A 22496-nucleotide genomic window follows, 5' to 3' on the forward strand; every position below is an offset into this window, starting at 1 on the left:
GAGACATCCCGTGGACGATACGGCGTCACTAAGTGAGCCTCTCCATGGGCGTGAGGATTGGCGTGTGACCTCTCCCGGGCATACAAGGCCATCTAACAAAGTGAAAGAAATAGGCAGAACACAGATAAAATAATCGAAGCGCGCGAAGGTAAAAGATGAGAATGAGATCGCACAAGCAGAATTGTATATGGCAAAGACATAAAGGCAATCATACGAACGCCCCAAATCAGTAACAAGAGTACGGATAGTTCAAAGAATTACAAGTTTTAACAGATAAAATCAAAAACGAAGGTAAGGTGTAAAGCAGTTAAGCGTGAAGCTGAAGGTGGCGGGTGAGAGACAGCGGTTCAGTCTTCCAAGTCCATGGGCACGACCTTCCCGTCGACGACATGGTGAGTGGGGTCGCAGCTCGAAATATTGATGCCCGCGTTCTCGCAGGACGCCTGGGCCAGAGCCTCTTGGAAACCTTCCTGAAACGCCCCCGCCATCTCCCCAGTCAGTTCTTGGACCTCCCCCTCTAGTTCGGTAATCCTGGAATCCTTGGATGTCAATTGCTTCTCCAGAAATTCCTTCTCCACCCGGAGCTTATTAGCCTCGGCCTGTAGAAGGCTCAAAGCTTCAACCTTAGCAGTCAAGGCGTCTTCTTTTTCACCCAGCTTCTGCCCCCAAGCAGCATCCAACTCATCAAGTTTTTTCCGCTGCGCCTCGGATGTGAGAGCCGCCTCCTGGAGGCCAATGTTTTGGATTTGATAGGAGGTGAGTTGGGCTAGTTGAGCGGCATGCGCCTGTTCCAGTTCTCGCGCGTACGCCACAGCTCCCTCCCTGCCCTCATGGGCCAGTCTTAGCAGAGATTGGGAAGCTTCCTCCTTGAGTCCCCAGTTCTGCTTCTCCTCCTTCAACGCCACCACCTCTTGCCTCAGCTTGCGAAGAACCTCCCTCCCTTTGATAGCATTTCGAGCCTGAGTGCGCCACTCGATTGCCACCGCCAGGAAGGCCCCCATGTAGTAAGGCATACCTCCCCCCTTTTGAGGATCAGTTGGCGTCATCCCTTCGGTGAAGCCCTGCGTCAACTCCCTATGAATGGAGCGAGGAATCCGGGGTTTGCGCGAAGTCGAGCCAGGGACTGATACAGGAGGGGCGGAGCCCGACGCTTCAGCTACATCACGATGCGGCAGCGGCGAAGGTGGGGGAATCAAGTCAATCCTTTCCTCTCGCTCCTCGTGGACTGGCGGAGGCGGAGGTGAGGTGGCACTGGGAGGATCATCCCTGAGAGAGTTCCCATCGCCGGGGGGCGCGGCGGGTGAGGCGATGAGACCCGTAGCCCTCCTCTTATGAGGAACCAGAGCAGAACCCGAGCCTTCGCTGTCGGAGTCTACTATCAACACCCTTTTCCCTTTGTTAGGACGCGCTGAGGCAGGGGTTGACGCCATGGCTAACGGAACCGCAGCAATGGGAGAAGGAGAGGCAGATGGTGGAGAGATCGGCAGGGAAGCAACGGTGGGCACGTCGGAGGCTACGACGTCCCCACCTTCCTTGGTAGATTTTGCCTTCTTAAAAAATTTGGCAAGAGCCAGCCGTCTCGAGGAAGTCATCACTGAACCTGCAACAGCAAAAAATAGCAGGGTAAAGGTTGGTTCAGATGAAGCAGAGGGAAAATTCTATGGCCAAACACACGCAGATAACCACAACAACTCATGTATCATAAACAATCAAGGGCAGATACCGAAGTAGGTAGAAAGCCCATGGGCATTGAATTCGTTCGCGATGAGTTTAGCGGTATCGAAGACTATCCCCAGTCCCGCCAAGGCTTTGCACACATCCCGGTCGGAGGGGGCAAGCTCATCCAAAGCCAGGGGCTTCATGGTTATGGGCTTATCCGTCCAGTATAGGGGAAAGCCCTCTAGGATGGTAGGATCGCGCTTGGTCGCACGCACCTTGAAGAATTTCCCCTTCCATCCTTTGAACGAATTTTGGAAGAGCGTAAGAATGATGCGCCCGGCGATGCCAGAAAAGCTCATCCATAGGCTCTTCCCCTGTTTCTTTACCTCGAAGAAGTGAAGAAAAACGTCCACAGAAGAGGGAACACCTAAATAGCCGCAGAGAATTTGGAACCCCCTCACGAAAGCCCAACTGTTGGGGTGGAGCTGGGCGGGAGCAGTGTTTATCTCTGTAAGTAGCTCTTTTTCGAAAGAAGTGAGGGGCAGACGCAGGCCCACCCTCTTGAGCACCATTTGATAGAGGAAGAAGAAGGGGCATCCCCCAGTATCCCGTGAGTCCGCACAAACGGGCATCCCAGGTCGCACCCGGCTTACCAGGACTTGGGAGTCGTGATTTTTGTGGAAAGCGTTGAAATTATAAAGCGCAGGGTCCCCCCTGTGGGCCTCCACGTCCTCAACAGAGTTCAGGAGGGAACATTCATCCAGAAGTTCGTCGGGAGCCCAGTCGTATTCGCCCTTATAATAAGACTTGGGGAGCGGGGGAGGCGCGACGGTCTTAGTTTTCACCATCAATGCCAAAGCTGAAGATCAAAAGAAAAAGAAAGGGTTCAGAGAAAAGGGGTTTGGGAGAAGAAAAGGGAAAAAATGGAAGGACCCTAGGAGCGCCCTACCCACACGAGAACGAAGGGAAACGAGAGGAACGAAGAAGAACACAAACAATATCCAGAGAAATGCGGTAATATGGACAGTCCCAAGCAGTTCATACAGTAAAGAGAATCATCAAGGAGGGAAAAAACCGTACCTTTGGGGGATGAAGGGCGTGGAGAGCGGAAGCACGAACGAACATGGGTCACAAGAGAAGGGATTTAGAGAAGATGAACAGTGAGAAAGGGCAGAGAAAGTGGATGTAACAGTAGTGGCAAGCGCGGGGTTGGTAACTTAAACGTTACGAGAAGCGCGAGGGGCAACAAATGATAACCGTGTGATGATGCCACGTGTTGCAAGATTAAGCGCTCAGGGGGAGCGCAAGAGGTTCTTAAAGATGACCGCACGATGAGCCACGTGGCACGCGATTAAGCGCAGACTCAAAGGACATTATTTTTCCATTTCTGGGGATGTCCAATCAGCCATTAAGAATACCCCTGTGGTTCAGAAAGTGTCACGTCAGTAATTTGAAGAATTGTTGAGTCAGCAGAGAATGACACGTCATCAGGAGGGCACGTGGACGGCGTGGGCGAGGCTTTAGTCTTTGCGCTGAAGACAAGTCTTCGGCTTAAGACTGGGGGGCTTGTGTACCGTCCCGTATCCGGGCGTTGACTAAATCAAGGTCAAAGTCAATAGCTGAAGAGTCAAAGTCAACGCAAGGCGTCGCCTAGGTGGAGAGACGCCAAGTGCCAGCATCGCCAAGAGGAAGCGTCGCCAAGGCAAGGCGTCGCCTAGGTGAAGGCGTCGCCCAGGTGAAGGCGTCGCCCAACTAGGGCGTCGCCAGATCAAACAGTGTAAAAACAAGGCAATCACAGTGTGGTTCCCCGATACCCATGGGTAGGAAAGACCATGGAGGGAGCGACACCGTGGGAAGGCCTCAGGTCCTGATAGCTCGGGAAAGTGATAAAGAGAATGAAAAGGTGGCTTTAAGGCCATAGTGATAGCATCAGGGTAGGGCAGCCTGACTCGTGAAGTACCCCTGCCGCCCCAGAGACGCCTTCGGGACAGATACGACCCAAGAGGAAGGTCACGCCCAGGGTAACCGGGTGCAGGGTGCGAGAGGAAGGCAGATACGCTCTCAGAGTAAGTGACTAGATGATTGGGCGCATGAGTTGGCACCCAAAAAGTCACCCCTAGCGCAGTACCACTCCCAGCAGGAGGACTCACACGTAGAAACGTCCCCAGGTGGGCAGAAGTGCCCCCAGATGGGGTCATGGCGTCATGAGGCCCTTCACGTGTACAACAGCCAGATCAGAATGGAAACACCCCTTGGTCAGGTGCCAGGTAATTAAAGTCATTCAATACAGTTTCCGTTTCGAGCGTTCAGGCACTATGATGGCTCCCAAGCGTTTCAACGTCTTAAATGCGCTACGTTTTCTAATTAAACGCTTTAATGAGTGCGTTACGTTTGTGATTAAAAGCGCTTTAAGGCGCTTTAAATGCTTGGGAGGATTAAATAGCGTGGGGAATGTTGGAAACGGGGTTGGAACTTTTGGCAAATTTACCAGAGAACTCTCTAGTTGCTTGCTCGTGCTTCAAGGTTACGTACAAGTGACTAGGAAATATTTTTGCCTGAAAGAGACAACACACACACAGATATACACAGTTCTTTTACCACCTTCAGAGTGCCATACGCGGTGCTCAAAGACGTAGGTGGACAGTTTTGGTGTTTCTTGCTGGCTGACTTGAGCGTCGGAGTGCACACGGCCGCTAGGGCGCCTCTTTGTCCTCTTTTTTGCAGGAATCCATAGGCAACCAGTGGGAAGGAGTCCCTAGCTGACGGTTGAGGTCGCGCACGAAGACGTCCCGGTCAACCGGACGGAACAGAACCAAATCTTTGATCTTCAATATGCTGATGATGATGAATGAAGAAAAACAACCGGTTGATGTATCGAAACAACCGATTGCTCTTTTGGTGGATGTATCAGTTTTTCTTTTTGCTGCTTTTGCTATTTAATTATGATGCATTCAAAACAACTATCTTGTGTTATCTCTTCTCTTTGTCTATTTGTGAAGACAAATAGGGGGAGATATATATGCTGTGTTTGATTTCAGTTTTTATTTTTTGCAAAACAGTTTGAATGAGTGAAACCTTATAGGTTTTTGCTCATATATTTGTTTGTTGTTTACTCTGATATTATGCTCTGAACTTTTGTATTTGTTTTTGTGCTAACCAAATATTTGAAGTTCTATGCTTTGCTTAAAACTGTATCTTGCAGGAACTGCTTCAGATTCAATCAGGTACAACACAAGTATCAGGGATTTGTCTTCATCAAATAGGGGGAGATTGTTGAACCAAGTAGTGTTCAAGCTTTGAAGAATCCAAACCCTTTGAAGGATGTTGAAGGCTTGGCTGTGCTTGTTGTTGTTGAGCTGTCTTAGTTAGGATCTGGGGTAGTTTGAGTTTTGTAATCCACTCTAGATTGAATCCAAAGCATAGGCATTCTCAATCTTTTTAAAAGAAAAATGTTTTTCAAACTAAGTGAAAAACAACCGATTGTTTTGTCGAAACAACCGATTGTTTTATACTTAGATGTTTTTAGAAAAGATTGAAAACTGTTTTTGAAATGGTTGAGCTGTTAAAACTAAAACAATCGATTGATTCAAGGAAACAACCAATTGTTTGTTTTGGTACCATAACATAAAAACTGTTTTAGGTTTGACTGAGCTTTAAATGTTTTAACTGTTTACGCTCCAGTCTTTAATGCTTTGACCAATCTTTAAATGCAATGAATAAGTTTGTTAATATTTGAAAAATAACAATCTTTTGAGAACAACAAGATTCTGATTTTCAAAGAGTTAAGATTGCTTAGAGATTGTGATGTGATTCCAATAGCCACATAGAACAAGATTCTTGACACTTTGAGGAATCACCTTGAGCTGGAAAATGTAGAGGCACTTTCTTAGAAGTTGGATCATAGTTCTAAGATCAAGAACTCACCAAAACAAGTACCAAATCCCAAACTCATTTGGATGAACCAAATATTGTCAAATTGAATCAACAAAGGAGAAGGAAAAGAACAAACCGAACAGAATTGAACTTCAAAACAAAAGAACCGAACAGAATTTAAAAACTAAACAGAAAATAGGTGCTGGAAAATTAAAGGAACCGAAACAAAAACAACTCAAAACTCAAGGCAATAAGAACAAATTGAAGAAGAAGAAAGGAAGGAGAAGAGAATGCTCATGAAGATGGAGGAATGGTTGGATGATCACGCCACTAGAAGAATGGATGCTCCTAGATGAGTGTGGAAGCCGCCACTTGAGGAAACCATGGTCCTTCAAGATAAGACTAGAGAAGAAGCTCAAAGCTCTCCAAATGCTCACTCCAATTTTGAGTATAGTTTCTTTAGATAAAATTCAAATCTGAATTTTACAAAGGAAGCACCTCTATTTATAGCCTAAGGTGCTGAAAAATAGGTGGGAAATTTCAAATAAACTCATTTGAAATTCCCACCAAAAACAAGTCACATGGGAGGTGTGACCTTTTTCTACTATGACACCTCCCAAAAACTACACCTACACCTATCTACTAATACACCCCCCTAAAGGTCCTATTTAAAACCTAAAAGATGCTATAACAAAAGAGGTTTCTAAGGTTTCCCTCTAAGCACCTTCAACTAAAGACACTACAAAAAGAGAAAATAAATGTCCTCTTGCTCCCAAGGCTTTGAACATGCTTCTTGTAATCCTTTGAGGTGGACTTTGACCTCCATGGGCATCCTCCATTTGTGCCTCCACCTCTTCTTGAGCTTGATGAGTGGCCTCCATGTTCTCTTGGGCTTGATCTCCATCAGATTGAGATTGATCAAAGAGTGTGAGATAGGATTTATGCTTGTATTGATTTCAGATTTACTTCTGTAACAACTGTAATCCTTGTATCTGTTGAACAAGTTTCTTTTGTGTGTTTGCTGAGAAGTGTTGTGTGTTCTTGAGGGGATCAAGATCAACATTCTTAGTGTTGGTGTGTTGGCCAAGAAAAGTGTGTGTCTTGAGGGGATCAAGGTCACTTTCTTTGTTGTGTTGTAAGTGATCTACATTTGATTGCTTAGTGGAATTCCTCAGTGGTTTCTGAGAAGACTAGATGTAGCTCTGGGTTTAGAGTGAACCAGTATAAACATTTGTGTGCATTCTCTCTATCCTTAACTCTTTAAATTCAGTTTTGATATTTGCAAACTGGTATAAACAACCGATTGTTTATGCGAAACAACCGATTGTTTTTCTGGTGCTGTTGTTTTTGCTTATTGTTTTGGCAAACTGGATTACTTATTTATTGTTTCTTGAGATAATTTCATTCTTGACTTAAAAGTTTTCGAAATCCCTCTTTAAACCATTCACCCCCCCTGTCTAGTTTAAAGCCATCCATTCTCACAAGTTGGTCAGGGGACAACTGTAGCTTGTTGAAGGTCGTCCAGAACATCACGTCTGCTGAGCTTCCTTGGTCCACCAGTACACGGTGTACCTTTCTCCCTGCGGTCACTATTGAGATCACCACTGGGTCATTGTCGTGGGGAACAACATCTCGGAGGTCAGCCTTTGTGAAGACAAGATCGACGTCCAGAGCTTCGTCTCCCTCTTGTGCCTCTACTGACAATACTGCTCGTGCATACTTCTTCCGCTAAGAAGCGGAGCACCCTTCACCCGAGAAACCCCCTGCAATGGTGTGAATTTCGCCATGTACGAGTATCTCGTGCCTGTGATCCTCTCCTGACGCTGTCGAGTTCTGGGCTCCCTGTGACTCCACCAAGTAGTCCTTTAGGAAGCCATTCTTCACCAACTCGTCTAACTGATTTCCCAACGCCAAGCAATTGCGTATGAGGTGGCCAAACGCTTGGTGGAACTCGCACCAGACATTCTTGTTAGGCCTTAACTTCTTGTCAGTCTTAGCGAGTATCTTCAACCTCTCCGCTATGTTGGGGACGACGATCAGGTCCTTCAATTCTACCACGAAGTTGTGCCTAGGTGGCACATTCTCCCTTGTGCGCCCCCTAGTCTGGGACTTCCTGGGCTTGTAAGACTGTTGCTTCACTGGAGCCCTCTTATCTGTTGTTGCCTCATGCACCCTCAGGGGTTGAGGTCGACCTGGTGCTCGTGGGCGCGTGGGGACAACAGACGTGCGCTTCTCATTGACTTCTCCCTCCACGGCAATGTGAGCCACCACTCGACGCCTTATCTCGTCGAAAGTTTTGGGGCAGTTCTTGATGAGCGATTCGCTGAATGGTCCAGGCACGATCCCCTTCCTAAACGTGTGCACCATTATGGTTTCATCCTTAGTGTTCAACCTCACCACCTGTGCCCCAAAACGGTTGAGGAATTCCTTTAGGGACTCTCCCTGATATTGTCTCACGTCAAAAAGGTCGTAAGAAATGGGTGGGGGAGCCCAATTCGCAATGTATTGCTCTCTGAACAACTTAGAAAGTTGCAGGAATGACGTCACGTGGCCATCAGGGAGGTTGATGAACCAATCCATCGCCGTTCCCACCAGCGTGCTCATGAACAAATTGCATCGCACCGTGTCAGAGCCCTCAACCAACATCATCTGCGTATGGAAGGTCGTGAGATTAGCCTCTGGGTCTTTTACCCCTGTGAAGATGGCTTTGGGCCCCACGAACGTGGTTGGTATCACGACGTCTATGATCACCTGCGAGAAGGGCATTGGGAAATCCCTGGGCGGTGTCGTAGGTTCTTGATCTTCCACCTCACACTCCCCTGCTTGATTCCGCAACCCCCTGAGCAATTCCTCGATGGTTTTTTGCAATTCTTCATTCCTTGCTAGCGACGCAGCCAGATCAATCTGGATGCGTTCTTGATTCTCTCTTGATGCAACCACCTCTTCTTGGAGGGCCTACATTGTTTCCATGATTTGTTGTAGGGTGAGACTTTCGCCCTCGTTTGGTGCAACGAATCCTTGCCTCGTGTTTCTCATCTTGATGGATCCTTTTCATTCTTGTGAATGGGACAATGTTTTAAATCGTGCCCCACGGTGGGTGCCAAATGTCCCTACCGGTTGACTTGATTCCTTTGCACGTCTACGACAATCACATGCCCAATTATCCCTGCTTTTGTTCGTGCCTTGCTTCGATCAAACACCTGAAAATGCAAAGACAAAGGGCGCCCTAGAGGCCGTTTGCACTCCGATGCTCAAGTTAGTACTAGGGCTAGGAAACACTGAAACTTAGCTGTAAAAGCTCTGTGTGTAATCTCTATGCGTATTTGCATAAGTGTAGCGTAAGAATTAGCGTACCTTATTAGGTTTGATACTACCCCTTATATACTCTAGGGTTTTTGCTGTTTCTGCTAACCGTAATTAGGGTTATTGAGGGTGTGCCTTAGCGTCGCTATCACCCACTCTTAGGGCAATCTAACGCGTAAGGCTCCCTTGCTGGAGTGCAACCTCTGACGTGATGACCACCTGGGTACCAACTTGTGCACCTAATCCCTGGGGCCATCCGTCCTGGGAGTGCCCTAATTGTTCACGTGCCATGCATGCAGTTTACCACTGGAACGTAACCCTTGAGGGCCTTATCTCTTCTAGTGGCTCTTTACTCGTGTTACGCCTGAACGCGTCATCCACACCACATGCATGGACCCTAGTGACTTAGGCTTCTCCCTAGCTAGTAACCGGTGTGTTGTCTGGGATCCATCTCTTGTGGCTCAGCTCTGCTGTTTGACTTACCGAGGTTTGAGGACACATCAACATATCCTGATGACCGACGCCTGACCACTCCTCGACCCTCTGGGCGTACTATCTACAAGGCACTCTGGGCGCACCGCTTGTGGCACCCTCCTTACATGACCGAGGTCTAACCACTCCTCGACGCCCTGGGCGTGCCGTCTGTAAGGCGCTGACCCATGTCGCTCGTGGGATCCAACGTACGTGGCCCCACGTCCACTAGCAGTCAACGATGCCCAAGGACTGGTCGGTACACTCATCAAATTAAGTGTCTGAATTTTTTTTTTATCGGCAAAGAATAAAATAAATTAAGATATTGTGACAGTTTATCAAATTAAAATTAAGTGTTCGTGTAAATTCTTCTAATAATTAAACTCATCAAATTAAGTGTTCGTATAAACTGGTGTTTATAACCGCCACAATATACACTTGTGACGGTTTCCCAAACCGCCATAGAACTGACTGCCACAAAGTTTAATGTGGCGGTTTTATGCTACCCGCCGCAACACCCGTGACTTTAACACTATGTTTAAAGTGACGGTTTTTATGTGTAAGTAATGTCAGTTAAAGCTGTCGCAATTCAATTCATTGAAGAAGATTTCGACGCCATTATATAAGGTATAATGTGGCGTTTTTAACTGTCAGTATTAAAATAAAATTGTAAAAATAATACGTCGGTTTCAACTGACGTAATTTTAATTCTAAATAAATGAAATTTAACCACCCCTTTTTTATAATCTGGTTTGCACAATCAAACTACACATAATATATTTTCATAATAAAAAAAATAAAATACTAATAAATTGAAATAATGCATCCATTCATTTCATTGAAAATTAAAACACATAATATTGTTCAAAAGTTGATACATAATTGAAATTTAAAACACATAATTATTAAAAATAATTGACAACCAGTTTTGGCAATTCCCTTTAGCTTAGTTTCCAATACGATTTCATAGCCCTTCTTGTGTCACGCTGAAGAACCATGTGCTGCTCTGATAAAACTAGCCATCTTCTTCTCCATCTAGAAAACTCCAAAACAATTGAACTTCCGTTCATCACCATGCCAAAGCCAGCAAATGTAGCAAGCAGGATCGACAAATCCGCATGCTTACCAACCTGAAGTTGATAGAGTGATCTAATGAAATTAGTCTACATGCTTGTTATTCTTCTTGTAGGATTTAGTTTGAACATGTTGTCCTAGATTTGTCTTAAGTGCTAAAGTTGAAGTTCTTGATTTGACTATTTTCCATTTGGTTATGAAAAATTCAAGTGATTGAGAGGTGGTCTCCTTCTATTACCATGATTCAGGACATGTCACAAGCTTGAGAGCTTACAATGCAAAGCTGGATTTGGAAACAAATTTTTTGTCGCAACCAATTCATCTAAACAATATTTGAACCAACCCTTTAACAACTTATTTCTAAAAAATAATGTCACCAATTTTGTTGTCCTGTGAAAATTTAGCAGAAAGAATTTAGCTCGTATCAAAATCTTACCAGAGGCTAATATATATGGGCGAAAATGACCACCGAAAAAAATTGGACAGATGCATATAACCAGATAAACTTGTACATCACTGGGAAAACAAAATTTCAGTTAGGATTTGCATATTAGTGAAACACAACCACACAATAGCAAAAACGTCACCACTATATTTCCTTATGGCCGAACATGTAGCTTGATTAATCTTAAAAATGTCATATCTCATTATAGGGTTTATGTTTTTTTAAACTTTTTAAAAATGAATTTTAGGCTATCAATCTCATTTTTTTCTTTTCTTTGGTCCGTAATGATTGACTTTTTGGATTGACATATTGTCACCAATTTGCATGAAACAACAATAACAAAAATAACCAAAACTAAAAAGTTGGATAAACTTATCTACATTCAACACTTTTTTACATTAAATTAGAAGTCAAATTCGTAACATCTCACATATTTTTTCACATATTTTTTTATAATACTGGAATTTGAGTAAACTTTCCAATGTTAGTGCTTTCTGATCAATCTTCATAGATATTGTTTAAATAATGCGAGAAAGAGTCTTGTAAATATAGATTAGAGGTGTGAACAAGTACTTTTTAAGGTAAGAGAAAAACAGAAAATAAATAAATTTATATAGAAACTTGGATATCTATCAAGGATATCCGTTGGTATTTTCCTATGAGTGTCTTGAGAAAAATATCACAAATATCTTTAACTCATTTTTTTTATCTTAATCATGACACCCTAAACACTTTAATGAAAAAATAACACCACCCTTTGGCGTACCCTTATGGAATATACAAGAGTCGTTAATCAGCTTACCTTATCTTATGTGATTTTCCAATCACCTCTGATAGGTTGATTAGCTTAGGGTAGTGGCTACTGTCTTAGAGATAGACTGAGAAAGTGAAAATCTGCGTTGTTTTTTCTATTATACAAATATTTGAATAGAAAAAGGAATAGCCAGTCGTCAGCTTATGTTATTGTTGATTTATTATCCAATAACCTCTTAATAGTTGTCTTCAAATTTGGGAGGTGGCTGCTCTTTGATTGAAAATCCCCTTTGATATTTTAATACTTTTACACTAAACTCTTATGATAATGTTCATTTTAAACACTTCTGGCATGGGTATAAATATGCTGAGACCATGCATGGCTCTAAACATGCATTTCCAAGTTGTAGTTAGATATTTTCATTATACTAGTTCGTTAGAAGAGAATGCTGGTGATAATTCAGATATTGTGAATAATGTTCGTTAGAAGATCTTGTTTCTAATATTTCTTATGCTTATAAACAGTGGATGATAGGTTTGGTGATATAACAGAGAAGGAAGTAATGGATATCCTTATTAGCATAATTTTTTTATTTTTTTTGAACAGCAATGAATTAATAAAATAAGAGGGGACACTTAAGAGGTGTCCCAACCCTTTTACATATCCAAACTTAGAATAGATGTTCAGCAACACACCAGAGAAGAAAACAGAGTTGTACTAGTAATTCCCCCAACCCCAAAGCTAAACCTACATGATGGAGAATCCTTGCTATTGGGCCTCAGGCTAACAATGCTAGAGGTCCAAAGAAACAAAGAAACAATGAAACACCTGCATAGTTCATAAGTGGGGTACACCATTCCAAAAAATGAGAGTAATTAATACAGCTTCACATTCCCCGTAGAAAGAATTGTACCCAGCAGTGTAGCACAACCCAGCCCATTGAGCTTTCCTACATACGTGTTTCCCATAGCTAGCTTCACCTACTAGGTGTTTGCACCCTCCTCAGCACACGTGGCAACCACTTAAAAATCTCCAGATTTATTGATCTTTGGCAGTTGCAATACGGTCATAGCCTTCAACTATCATTCTACTTCCTTGAATATTTAGATAGAAACTGTACCTGCAAAACTACAAAAAAAGTTAGCCAACACTATTTTTTCTTGCTGCTGTTTTGTTTAGTTTTCCTGTTGCTCCATCGGTAGCCACAGCTTCAACATGTTACCCTTTGGCAGCCATTTTCCCCAACCTCTATACTGTTACCATAGATGAAGAGTAACGTAACCAAAATTTTACCCCTAGAATATTAACCCTACAACCATGACAGACTCCATTGCATCCAAAGACCAACGGACCAAACTGGAGAGTGTTAAACTTGTCCTACATGATAACACTTATTCATCTTTCCAGCAGCAACAAAAATTCCGTGCAACAGCCTCTATTCCTTGAACTATGACCTTCCTCACCAGCTCCCCACCAGACCGTCTAGCCGACCTGCCCATCTCAGGAAACCATCTTCTAGCAGAAAAGTATCCAAACTCCTGAGATTACTTGGAGCAAGTGTCTCACACCCTGCCACATCTACACACGACCTAGCCAAGGACCTGCACAAACCGAACCCACTTCTGCAGCTAAACCGCACCTGTCATCTTAATTCTTATGCCTCCTCCTCATCAAGTGCTAAAAACCCCTCGTACTTTGCCTCTGGTTTGCTTTCTTGAGACAATATACCTAGCCATGTACTCCTATGTCCTTTGTAGATGTGCTGTTCCATCAGATGAATACATAATCTTCCACTAGCATGCCATCACCCTTTCAAGTTATACAACTGTACTCTGTTAAAGAGCTGCAGGAAAGCACTGATTGGGATTCAAGATCCAATCTGAAAAAGCATATACAAAACCGGTTGCCTTGTATTTTAACCACAACCATGATAGCAGCTGGGCTTTTTGAAGGATTTCTTCCGCGTCCGGAACCCCACCTTTAAAAACAACCTGGTTTTGCTACTCCCAGATGCTCCTAATGATCACCACCCAAACTCCTCTCCACACCTGGTTTTGCTGATTAGATAGATGGATTAGGTAGAAGTTTTCCAAGTGATTCCTGATTTCGTTGCTTTGAGCCCCCACAATACCAATCCAGCGGTAGCAGCCATATCATACTCTTTGTGCGACCACGCAATCTAAGAAAAGGTGTTGGGATGTTTCTTGTAATTGATTACACATGACACAAACCGGCGAAACCACTGGAACTCCTCTCCTAATAAGATTGGCAGTGGTTGGGAGTCTATCAAGTATGACTCTCCAAGCAGTGATGAGCGCTTTAGGCATAGCTTTCGCTTGCCATAAGGCACGGTAAATACTATCCACAGGAACATAAGCCGTTTGTTGGGTCAGGATTTGATAAGCAGACTTAACCGAGAAAGCCCCTTTAGGATCCTCCCTCCAAACTAGGCGGTCCTGGGTTTCCTGACATATGTTACCCGTATCCAGTATTGACATCAGCTCTTCCTCCATTCTTGCTTCCCATTCAAACCTCTCCCTTCTCCAATTAGGCTTAAACCTCCACCTCCCTTCCTCCCCTATTCCTACCTCTCCCACCGTCTTGCCTTGATCATTGGACAAGGAGTATAATCTAGGGAACATGGATTTTAGACTACTGTTTTGTAACCACACGTCCTCCCACAGCCTAATAATACTCCCATCGCCAATTTTCCACCCTATGGCTTTACAAAACCATCCTTCTTGTTGGTCCCCTTCACCGCACACTTTTGCTAGATCCCTCCACCACCACGATTGGTATTTCAACCCTACCTGACTTCTAGCAGTTTCGGGGCCATACTTGGAGAAAAGAATTTCTTTCCATTTTCCACCCGCATCAGTCATGATCCGCCATTTCCACTTGACCAAGAGAGCAGAATTAAAATTCCTGACCTCTTTGACCCCCAACCCGCCTTCCTCACATGGCTTACAAACGTTCTCCCAACTTACCCAATAGATCGCTTTGTTCTCCTTACCCCATGCCCAAAGAAATTGCCTTTGAATACTACTGATTTTATTGCACACTGCTATTGGAGCTCTGAAAATGGATAAGTAGAACAAAGGAATAGATGTGAAAACCGACTTAAGTAAGCTTATCCGCCCTGCCATAGATAGCAATCTTCCTTTCCAAGTGGTTAATCTAGCTTGTAGTTTCTTTACAACCGGGTCCCAGAATTGCTTCTTCCTCGGATTTCCACCAACTTCTACCCCAGGTATTGAAATGGTATCCGCATAGTATTACAATTTAACGTCTTCGCATAGGTGGATATGACATAGTCATCAATGTTAACACCAGCCACCTTCGACTTATGAATGTTAACTTTCAAACCTGACACAATCTCATAGCATCGTAGGATAGCCTTTATAACAAAAATATTGTTAAACGTATCTTCACAGAAAAAAAGTGTATCATCTGCAAATTGTAGGAGACAACACTCAATTTCACTTCTACCTACCTTTACACCCCGTAAAAACCTCTTTCCTCAACGCTTGTCTTACCAGCCCAGATAGTCCCTCGACTACCACTAAGAACAAGAAAGGAGCTAAGGGATCACCCTGTCTCAACCCCCTAGTTGGTTTAAATTCCTCCGTAGGGCTCCCGTTTACCAAAACCGATACGGACGACGACACCAAACACCCTTTGATCCACTTAATCCACTTGACGTGGAACCCCATCCTCCCGAGCATGTCAAACAGGAAACTCCACCTTACGGAGTCGTACGCCTTTTCAAAGTCCACTTTAAAACACACCCCACCCCTCCGGTTCCTCCTAATCCCCTCAAGTACCTCATTTGCCGTAACCACACTATCCATGAGGCCTCTGTTACTGAGGAAGGCTGACTGGCACTCATCTATGATCATAGGCAGAACTCTCTTCATACGACAGGACAGAACCTTAGTGATAATCTTATAAATTGCCCCAACTAGAGATATAGGCCTGAACTGTTCGAGTGATGAGGGGTCCCTTACCTTGGGCACAAGAGCAACGAAGGACGCATTACATCCCCTTGGTAGTGACCCTGAAACATGGAAGGAGTGCATAACTTCCATAATGTCAGATTTCATGACGTCCCAGCAGTTCTTAATGAAGTTAAAGTTGAAACCATCCGGACCCAGACTCTTTGCCCCTCCACACTGCCATACAGCTTCCTTCACTTCTTCCTCAGAGAAACAAGCTATCATATTCCTACTAACCTCAACGGATAAAGTTTTAAACTCCACCGAACCCATATTAACACCATAGTCATGTAGCTTTGAATCTGTTTTCAAAGAGCAACTTTGCCTCCCTGCGGACAACTTCTGGCTCCTCACTCCATTGAGAGTCAACTTCTACCCCTTTCACCTCGTTCCTTAGTCTTTTCCATCTAATTGCCGAGTGATAGAACTTAGAGTTAATGTCCCCATATTTGAGCCAATTAACTCTTACTTTTTGTCTGTACATAGAGTCTATCTTCTTATCAACCAACCCCAACTGACTAAGTAGTTCCAGCCGTCTCCTATACCCTTCTTCTGTAAGAGCATCATTATTGTCTTTGCCATCCAACTCCTCAATCTTCTCCATAATACGCTTCTTATTAGATTCCAAACAGCCATAGGTATTTCTACTCCACACTTTAAGGTCCGACTTCAAAAGCTTCAACTTATCCTTGAGAATGGATATACTATTACCTTGTACCTTGTATGAATTCCACTTATCCTTTACCATCTTCAAAAAATTCGGCTCCAAGAACCATGCATCAAAGGATCTAAATGGTTTAGGGCCCCAGTCTTTATCTAACGATTTCACCACCAATGCACAATGGTCCGAGACCGTTCTCGGCTGCACATACTGTTTAGAGGCTGGCCATAATTGAAGCCACTCTTCAGACACCAAGATTCGATCCAACCTGCTCTTAGCTGTACCATTTGACTTGAACCATGTATACTTTTTCCCGACAAAGGGAATGTCTAACAATCCATTATTCTCAATGAAACCGTTGAAGATGTCGATCTCCTTCCTTTGCCCGGAACAACCTCTGACCCCTTTCCTTTCATCAACACTCCTTACGGCATTGAAATCTCCACAGAAACACCAAGCCGTATTCTGGTGTTGCTGCTTGAGAGTCGTGAGGGCGTCCCACAACACCACCTTCTCATTCTAGTTACATGGGCCATAGACGTTGACAACTATGCATTGACTGTTCGTTTTTAAGTGTTGACCCATAACCGCGATGAAACCAGTTCCTATAACCTGACTGAAAACAGAGAAGGCATCTTTGTGCCACATTGTTACAATACTACCTGCCCCATTAACCCCTTCATTATGAATCCAACCAATGTTACTGTCACCCTATAAAGAAAAACATTTGGCATCTGTTAGAGTTGCTACTTTAGTCTCCTGCAGACAAAGTATTTCAGCCCCCTCCTTTGCCACAAGGTGACTTAAATACCGTGCTTTCGTCCCCCCCCCCCCCCCCAATCCCCTGATGTTGAGATTAATAAGGATCATGATATACCTTTTCTACTACCCTCCCGAGACACCTTCTCCACTTCGTTATCCCTAACCTCCAAACGATCCAGCTCTCTAACAATGCTTTCCTCATCCCCTGGGCATTGCAGCCCCAAATTGTGACCCAAATCCCAAATTCTAACTGATTCAGCCTCATTTTCTTCTATCTTCAAGCGATTATTACAATGTATAATATCATTCACCGATTCCGCAACAGAACAACGACTTAACCTGGATGGAGAGGTTGCTCCAAGATGCAGGGCCCCGATTCCACCATTGGATCTCCATTTCGGTTGAGCAGCTACCGCCCCATGCTCTCGCAGTTCCAAAAACCTTCGACACTCCGGGGATGTTTTGGTGGGTACCTCGGTATGGGCTAGTGCCTCCTCTGCAGAGGACTTCCTCCTCACCACTCCTACCTCATCTCCCTCCTTTCGCCAAATAATATCTCCGTTAGATTGAGGTTCGGAGCTTCCCGACGAAGAGCCCTCACCCTCACTACCGCTACGGATAGCACGACAAGGATAAATATCAGATTTGTTTACCTGCAGTGGTGACATTTCTTGATGGCCTTCGTACCCATCGGACCTTGAGCAAGGATTGGGTACCGGTGCCGACGAACCTGTTTCTGACCCTGCCATAACACCTCCCTCTTTGCTTGCATTCGTTACCCCTTTGCTCCCAGCCACTGGGCCCCCATGGACTTCGTTTCTTCTAAACGCACCCCTATTTTTTACATGGGTCGTTTCCAATTTAGGCCCAGATGGGAGAGAGTTGAAGACCTGGACCCCTTCAATTAGGTTTGCTAGTGAAGACTTTATGTTTTCGTAAGCTTCGTTGACTTGTTGTGCAGCAAAAACAGCTGCTCCTCCCTCAGATACCCCCTGTACACGTTTTACTCCATATGGGATTGGACTGCCACCTTTGTTCTGACACCCCATATCACTCTCTGCCTTTTGCTTAAACAGGTTCCATTTTGTCTCTGCGAAAACCTGATTTTGTACTGCCTCCTCGGATACCCCATTCCGCCGCTTTACGCCGTTCCCATTGCCTTCTCTGTCTCCGTCTCCACTCGACATACCAGAGACGACGGTTTCCTCCACTAGAGTTTCCGACGACGAGATGCTGTCGGATGAAGTATAGTGGTATTCTGGGCATTTGCAATCCCCTCTCCCTTGGCTTGGCCACTCTTCAACAAGGGAGATGTTGTAAACGTGCCCATTGATCTTAAACTCCTTCGTAGTTTCTACTTTGCATGACTTGAGCAAACGAACCTGCAGACGTGCATATTCCAGGTTCTCCCACGCCAAGGTTGACTCGTCTATGTCTACCAGTGATGCTACTTCTTCGACCACTTTAGAGAAACAGTCCTTATTCCAGAACATTACCGGCAACCCATGGCACCTAATCCATACTATTTTATGATCTGCTTCATACGTATCAGACCAGGGTTCTATGTCCTCAAAGATGGAAACAAACCATTCTGTGTTGGGCCTAATGACTTCTTCCATTCTTTCTCCATTTTTAGGTGTCAAAAGAACTAGATTATCCCCCATATACCTCAGTTTGATCATGCTCATTCCTCCTTTGATAAACTCTTCACTCATAGAGTCAAAAGTAAACCCAGAGGACATCCACCCAACAGCACTAGAGGACAACCAAGCCGGAACATTTGATGTGGTTTCAATGATAGAACCATTCCAAAGACCTTGTGGTGTTTTGCGGACCATCTCAGCATAAGAATGCTTCATGTTGTGACTCCTTCGCCCTGAAAACCTTGTTTTCTCCAGCCACACCTCCTTCTCCTTCCTCCAACCAGTGGCATTATTAACCCGCAAATTATCTTTGTTAGGGAAGTTTAGTTTGACGTCCTCTGCTCTCCTATACTTTGGGAGGTTTACATACAGCTTTTGGTTACCAATAAAGATTTGGTCCAACTGCTTCTCCAACCTCCCCTCATAAGGAACATGGTAAAACTTCACGAAGCCAAATCTTCTTCCCCATCTATTTAGGCGCCTGGATATGAAAACTTCTCTAACCCTAGCCCATTTTTGAAAAATCCCAAACATCTCATATTCCCCATGACTATCAGGAAAGTTAGAGAAAAAGAAAGTTGAGAGGTTCTTTGAAAAAGAGAACTTATTGCCTTCCTCCTTGTCCCGATGATCATTCCTCTCCCACCTCCTGCGACCCTCCGTTCCTCTCATCCCGACCCTCTACTCGCAGTATTACCAAACACAATGTTATTAGCATAATCTAGAAGTTATAATTTCTCATCACTGATGCTGACTCGTCTACAAAACAAAGCTTATCAATCTGTCATTGGATTCAAGGGTTTTAAACCAGATAGAACATGAATCTATTATAAAATCATCAAAATCATATCTGATCATAGCATAAAGCTTGCCAGCCAACACAACTACACAAGAGATTGGAAAAGATATATGTCGTCTAATCACAGTCACCAAATATCTTGTATATCTTGTATATCTGGTATATATTTAATGTTGTCACTTCATCTCAGATGTAGCCAAGAATGAAGACCAGGAGGAGCAAACTAACTTAGCTTCTATTCACTTCAGCTTCTGGACTTAATTTCTATGTTATTGAGTTAAACTAACTTAGCTTTTATGTAACTGTCACTCATAGAGTTCCATGTGTAGAGTTTTACTCCACCTTCTATACTTTTGGTTTAGACCAATTTATAAAAATACATAGATCTTCCGAGAGATATCATCTCTTAGGCATCATGCTCTAAATCTATTATTCTCAACTGCGGGAAAAGGAAAGTTGTATGTAACTTTAAAATTGAGACAATTGACATTACAAAACAAAGCAAAATACTGGTAATTATCACCTTTCTAGACTGGTAGTCCCAAATCCTTACTGTCTCGTGAGTGCTTCCAATATAAAACTTATCTGAACCAGAGAGAAAGGCGATTGTACTCACAACCTGTTCATTCAACAAAACTAAAATCCATCTATCAACCCCAAGAACCCCGAAACACACACTAGTAAACATGTTATTAAACAAAATCCAACCGATTAATATTTCCCCTTTTCTAAAAGATAAATAAAATTAAAATGTTATTCTAAATTAATCTGAATTTTCAAATTCATCTAAATAGGACAATTAAATTACAAGAAATCCCTAGAACTAAAAAAATTATATCTAGGAGTGAGATTTTCGTCAAGATTGAAGACATAATGTCCTTCACGATCGTCGTCCCTTCTCGGAGGTGAAACGTGTTTTCTTCCAATTCCTTCGTTCGCAGGTACCGGTAGAGCCAATTAAGGCTACAATGAATAGTGTAAAAGTTGGGCATAAACACTTATACAAAACCTTAATCCAATCCGAATTGGAAAGTTGAAAGAACCCTACCTCAGGAACTGTGAGAAGGGCTACGTCCCATGCGAGACTAGGGCGTTTCTGCATGCGTTCCCTTTCCATTTCGTGAAGGTTCGAGAGTTTCCTGAACACAAGAGAGTTTTGTAAAAAGGGTTTCGTGAGGCAACTTACAGAGAAAGAGGGAAGAGTCACGATTCTCTAGTTGAGAGGGGGAAGAGAGGTTAACCAAGAGTTAAAAGTGTATTTGGTTTCCAAGACTCAAAGCAAGTTTTTAAAATTGGGAATAATGAGGAATAGTCTATGGAGGAAAGGAAAACACAGGAATTTTACTCTGGGGAATGATTGTGACAGTTCAAAATGATACATTCTGAAAGATAATTGTGGCGGTTACTAAAATGTCATATTATATAGAAACTTGTGACGGTTAATAATAACTGTCATATTAAAACCGCCACTTTATACACAATTTTTATAGTGTCAACCCTTGTACAAGAACTAACTTTCACAAAAAAGAATAAGAGGCAACCAAAACTACAAATCACAGGTAGAAAGAGAAATAGAGTTGCCAATGTTGCTGCCAAATTATGCACAAAAAACTGCACAAAAAACATTTTTGACAACAGGCATAAAAAGCTGCACAAAAATCGTGTGCTTAGCACTATTACCCTGATTGCACTTAGGTTGGGTCTGTAACATCCAAAAGGGAGGCCAACACTTCTGCTTACATGCAAGAGTTGACATTTTGGACAATGCTCACGGCTTCCAAGATCCCAATACATTTTAAGGTACCCTTGGATAGATATAACCTTTATCAAATCCTTCATCTGCACCATGACTACCAAAACTAAAGAATAAGCATCTTCCAGCAGACAAATCATAAGGAACTTGAGGACGAATCTGCACATACTTTGATTCACCTCTAATTCATAAAGGAAGTCTGCCTTAGCGACAGGGTGACCAACACCTACACCAACCAAAATTAGCTCCCTTTTAGAGCATAAACCACAAAACCACTACAGGTGATAGCATCTCTGCCAAAGATTAGGAGCTCCCCTCCACTCATAATATGCAGAAAACTAGATATCCAATGCCTATAGACAAACACCATTTTATCCATCTTAGAAGGAGATGACCACTAATTATTGATCATCCACCAAGGGGAGAACTCTGCCAACAAAGAAGTCCAATGCTTAAAAATGCAGTTAAAACCAGAAAACAACTCCCAAAAAACTAGTTATAACACTAGCTTCCTAGTGTTTGAGTCGTAGGACACACATCCCATATAACCAATGCCCCTCACAAACATTTGCACGCCTCTAGGCCCCCCACAACAGAAACCATCATAGCATATGCTGTTTGCTCCGCACAAGACTAGAACAAAGACTTACCAGGCCCCAGAGAGAAAACCCTACCAACAGATGCTCTTTGCAATTTACTTAAGACCACACCATTTGTTGTCTGGTGTAGCTTTAAGGAAGCAAAGAAAGCAAAGACATAAACCAGAAGAGTCCAGGATAAAACCTCTCCATCCACATCCCATCCTAGCAGTCCCAACTGATTGACTAACAACATCATCAACAAAGCTACCATATAGCCTCTACAAAGCAACAAAAACTACCATACACCCTCAGCCCCTACCGTTGAGATGATTCATAACCTAAATTGTATAGGTAGAACAGAACTCCACTCCCCTTGTGTTGAATAGAATCTTAACAGGTGATAGAACTTCCGATCATCACCTGTAACTTTTTTACACAGTTCAGGATTTAAGAGTCAATCTGAGAAGGAAAAGTTGAAAGAACATACCCTATTTTTCATCCAAAGCCACGATCTGAGTTGTGCCTGATGGAAGATTTCTTCCATGTTAGATTTCCCTCGCTTAAAGATAACAACATTTCTTTATTCCCATATGCTCCTCACTATTGTCACCTACAAACGTTTCCAGACCAGATTTTGCTTGGTGCTCAAATGCACCAGGTGAAAGTTAACAAAGTGAGACTTCAAATCCTTATGTTGGATCCATCTAAGACATAAAGATGACA

The 22496-nt window shown here is 43.4% G+C and overlaps 2 protein-coding genes across 3 annotated transcripts; both read right to left on the bottom strand.

The window, feature by feature from the left end:
* Nucleotides 1-15860: 15860 nt before the first annotated feature.
* On the bottom strand, nt 15861-16883 carry LOC137809282 (uncharacterized). The gene is made up of 2 exons (XM_068610414.1): nt 16848-16883; nt 15861-16754 (listed from the first exon to the last, which is right to left on the bottom strand). Exons 1-2 carry the CDS (start codon nt 16881-16883, stop codon nt 15861-15863), a joined length of 930 nt encoding a protein of 309 aa, XP_068466515.1.
* LOC137811125 (uncharacterized) lies at nt 16739-20797 on the bottom strand. 2 transcript variants are annotated; one of them, XM_068612725.1, is made up of 3 exons: nt 20488-20797; nt 19963-20402; nt 16739-19878 (listed from the first exon to the last, which is right to left on the bottom strand). In XM_068612725.1, exon 3 carries the CDS (start codon nt 19310-19312, stop codon nt 17102-17104), a length of 2211 nt encoding a protein of 736 aa, XP_068468826.1. In that variant the 5' UTR covers nt 19313-19878; nt 19963-20402; nt 20488-20797; the 3' UTR covers nt 16739-17101. The 2 variants fall into 2 exon arrangements, with proteins under 2 accessions (XP_068468826.1, XP_068468825.1); XM_068612724.1 differs by having other exon boundaries at nt 16739-20402.
* Between the last annotated feature and the right edge of the window lie 1699 nt (nt 20798-22496).

This window comes from Phaseolus vulgaris, chromosome 2 (genome assembly GCF_000499845.2).
Source record: "Phaseolus vulgaris cultivar G19833 chromosome 2, P. vulgaris v2.0, whole genome shotgun sequence".
Taxonomy (NCBI): domain Eukaryota; kingdom Viridiplantae; phylum Streptophyta; class Magnoliopsida; order Fabales; family Fabaceae; genus Phaseolus; species Phaseolus vulgaris.

Coding starts and splice junctions, on each gene's coding strand:
- LOC137811125 (XM_068612725.1), bottom strand. CDS start 19,312: ATGAGAGGAACGGAGGGTCGCAGGAGGTGGGAGAGGAATGATCATCGG.
- LOC137809282 (XM_068610414.1), bottom strand. CDS start 16,883: ATGTGGCACAAAGATGCCTTCTCTGTTTTCAGTCAG. Junction 16,755..16,847: donor CCTTCTCTGTTTTCAGTCAG/GTTATAGGAACT, acceptor CCATGTAACTAG/AATGAGAAGGTGGTGTTGTG.